At 41.7% G+C, this 3,541-nt stretch overlaps 1 protein-coding gene across 1 annotated transcript in view; it reads left to right on the top strand.

The window, feature by feature from the left end:
* tenm3 (teneurin transmembrane protein 3) overlaps positions 1-3,541 on the top strand; it is a gene marked incomplete at its 5' end in the record, with an annotated part of 142,446 nt that overhangs the window by 93,447 nt on the left and 45,458 nt on the right. The window contains 4 exon segments of the mRNA XM_014023597.1: positions 990-1,091; positions 1,190-1,363; positions 2,288-2,347; positions 2,645-2,807. Of these exon segments, the coding sequence (XP_013879051.1) occupies positions 990-1,091; positions 1,190-1,363; positions 2,288-2,347; positions 2,645-2,807 (499 nt within the window).

Below are 3,541 nucleotides of genomic sequence, written 5' to 3'. Positions count from 1 at the left end.
TTGTTTAAAAAAGTGAGTTGATTTGTTATATTGAAATGTCTCCTGGGTGAGGAAAAATACATGCACACAGTTTTTTCTTCAGAAGACATGTTGATAAATTAAATTTTAAAAATCTGTATTGTTCCATACAAGTGTGTGTTTAACCTAAAGCACTGTTCAAAACATTTCGATACGGGTACACGTATTGTTGCACCCCTAATAAATATATTCAGTTCTCTGCCTCCACTCCTCAGATCAYCAATCACAATATCTAAGTGTTTCTGTTGACTGTAAGCTTTGCTGCCACGTCTGTCAGCATCCTGCATCCTTTTGTTGACAACACTTCTACAGTCGATCTGGTCTGGTACTGTGTACCACTAAAAGGCTCAGTACTGGTATGCAGTACCAGGAAGAAGGGAGAGCCGCTGTCTGCTCAAACTATCATTCAGAGCTATCACTGATGCACTTTTTGTCATAATAGATCCGGTAGCAATAGGCAGTCTAAAACATGATTTAAGATGTTTATAAAGATATTTTTCCCTCATCTCACATAGTTTCTGAACTGTCCACGCTGTGCTGGAGCCTCGGCTCTTGTCTTGCCTCTCTCCCCTCAGAGCTTGATGTTTTTGTAACGACCAGCCTTCACAACTAGCACCACTACATTWAATGTTTGCTGCTCCAGGGGTGGACTGGCATAGTCTACCGGGAATTTCCCCGGTGGGCCGAACACCTTCTTTTCTGCACACCAGTCACCTGATCTGCTCGCGTATGGCATTATATTTGTGCCACCAGCTTGAGCGTGCGGTAACACTGATTTGAGAGCAGATATCAATATGAACAAACAATAATTTGAGCCTCTTGGTTTAGTAGATTTGCAATAAGTGCTTTGAGTTCAGGTTACACACCTCAGAATACATCAGAACACTTTAATGCCTGGGACAGATTAACAGTGGTGACAGAAATGAATCATACCTRGGTTCTTTTTTAAAACGGATGATTTATCCATATAGGTTCGATTGGAGTGGCCCACAGATCTAGCCATCAATCCCATGGATAACTCCATTTATGTCCTGGACAACAACGTGGTGCTACAGATTACTGAAAATGGACAGGTACAGAATGTGGACAGTACTTTTTAATCTTTTCCAAAACTATAAGCTCAAGAAGTTACTGTTTTAGTCTCAACTCTGTTTGATGTTTGTGTGTTCAGGTTCGTATTGTGGCAGGGCGGCCCATGCACTGCCAGGTACCTGGCATCGAGTACACCCTGAGTAGGAGAGCAGTGCAAACCATGCTGGAGGGTGCCTCAGCCATCGCCTTGTCCTTCAGTGGTGTCCTGTACATCGCAGAGACAGACGAGAAGAAAATTCATCGCATCCGACAAGTAATTTGCTGGATTTTTAAGGAATATTTATCTCTACATCTACACACCTGCTTGACATAACAACTGTAGTAACCAGAGGGATCTGATTCTAGCTGACCAGGTGTGCTGGTAAAGCTGGTATCTGACTGGCTGTGATAGTGGGCAAATAGCAGTGAATGAGGGAGTCTCTAGACTGAATAAATGAACGATACTTTATTTTGTGTGGTAGCGCCATTTTAAAACAGATGTTTGGAACAAGCTAGCAGAGTCAAGAAGGTTTAATTCCTGTTTTTAAATAAAAACAATATTTTTCATGTAATACACTCCAAATTTTGTTTGTACAAATTGCATTTTGTTTTAGTATTTCGAAGCCAACCCATGCCTATATATCTGTTTAATGCGAAAGAAATAAGATTATTAGTTTGTAAGAAAATGTTAACTAACGTCGAGACGCAACCACATAAATATTGAATCGATTGAAATGTGAAGCGAATGGAAACCAAACAACCCCAGATCTGGTTTTCAGAGCTTTTATTGCTGACACTGGAGCAATCTGAGCAGCGCTGCTTGAAACCAGAAGTTCCAGTCTTTTAAATACAAGCGTCTTCAGTGCCTGGTGCGCCCACTACAGGCATACGGCTGAATCGCAGGCAACTCGTACAGAAAATACAATGGATTTATAACAGTACTTCTATGTGTTGTCATGATGTTTTGGGCATGTACCTAAAACTATTTTAATCAGGACATTACAATAGTCCAACAATAGATTTTAAAAGTCAAGCCTTAAAAAGGAAACTAAGACAAATGGTGTGGTGCTCTAAATCAGTATCTAACTAATAAATTTCTTCAAGTTGATTAGAAAAAAAGTACTGTAAGCTATTCAAGTGTCAGGGTTTTGTTCCTTTTTTATTTGTTTTTCACTGTTTTCACTTTTGTTATCACCAGGTATCAACTGATGGAGAAATTACCCATCTAGCTGGTGCAACATCTGACTGTGACTGCAAGGTACTGCGCCTCCATTTATCCAGTGCTACCTTTAACCTGATCTGTTCTGCTCATAAAAACTCAACCAGATGGATCAGGACTGTCCAGTTCTGGTGCAGGAGGACTGCTGTCCTGTATGGTTTAATTTTAATAATTTCTCTGCTTGAACACACCTCAGTYGTTGATTAATAGGCTTCTTCAAAGCTTGACGAGGGTTGATTCAGTRATTGAATCAGGTGTGTGGGAGCAGTTAGAAAACAGGTACAGCAGTATTTACTTCCTGATCCACTCTGTTCTTCACTGTGTGCTGTCCTGCAGAACGATGCTAACTGTGACTGCTATCAAACGGGTGATGGCTATGCTAAAGATGCCAGGCTYAACTGTCCTTCGTCTTTGGTGGTGTCTCCTGATGGGACACTGTACGTGGCTGATCTGGGAAACATTCGGATCCGAGCTGTTCGACGCAACCTACCACACACTGGTATGTGTCATTATTCATTCCATCCATGAAGTTTCTTTATACACAACACAAGTCTTATCAGGCACTGAAAATAAAACAAGTCCAAAGCCTAAATCTAATTCTAATCCAGTGATAGGTGATACACTTCCTTTATTAAGACAGACCAGTACATAAGAAATGAGTTAAATTTCTCAAAGGAACCCATCAAATAGTGTCAGATCTTCACGCTGGCAACAGTGGACAGTGAACAATTTTGTTTTAATAAAAAGAAACCTTCAACAGAATTTAAACCAGGCCCAAGATAGGAGGCATTCTGCCTGGATCCTGTAGGGTCAAAGAGGGCAGCCAAGTCAAGTCAAGTCAACTTTACTTTTACACCACATTTAAAGTGTATCTTACCCCCCTGTGAAAAGATAACTCCGCCCCAAGGCGAAATTTGAAAAATGCATCAAAGTGGTTAGGGGAGTGGGGTGTGGTGTGGGTAGGGGAAGGGGGGGTTAGAGAGCGGAGGTGTGGCCAGGACGAGAGAACGTGACAGGCAGCTAGCATTAGCATAATTGATGCTACATGGAAAGTGACCACAGTATCGCAGATAGTTACATCTCTGAGGTGGAGGATTTTCACCCAAATAGGTGGGCGGGGGTGGTTCAGCTGCAGACGTGAAAGCGCCTGCTGCGAAGCAGGAGGAAAGGAGAGAGAGGAAAAAGTAACTTATTTCTAGCGGCAGAACAGGTTGGAAGATGGCTATTTGATGT

The sequence above is a fragment of the Austrofundulus limnaeus genome, unplaced genomic scaffold (genome assembly GCF_001266775.1).
Source record: "Austrofundulus limnaeus strain Quisiro unplaced genomic scaffold, Austrofundulus_limnaeus-1.0 Scaffold379, whole genome shotgun sequence".
NCBI classification, from domain to species: domain Eukaryota; kingdom Metazoa; phylum Chordata; class Actinopteri; order Cyprinodontiformes; family Rivulidae; genus Austrofundulus; species Austrofundulus limnaeus.
Note: the sequence above shows the minus strand (reverse complement) of the source record. Positions and strands in the feature narration are given on the sequence as shown.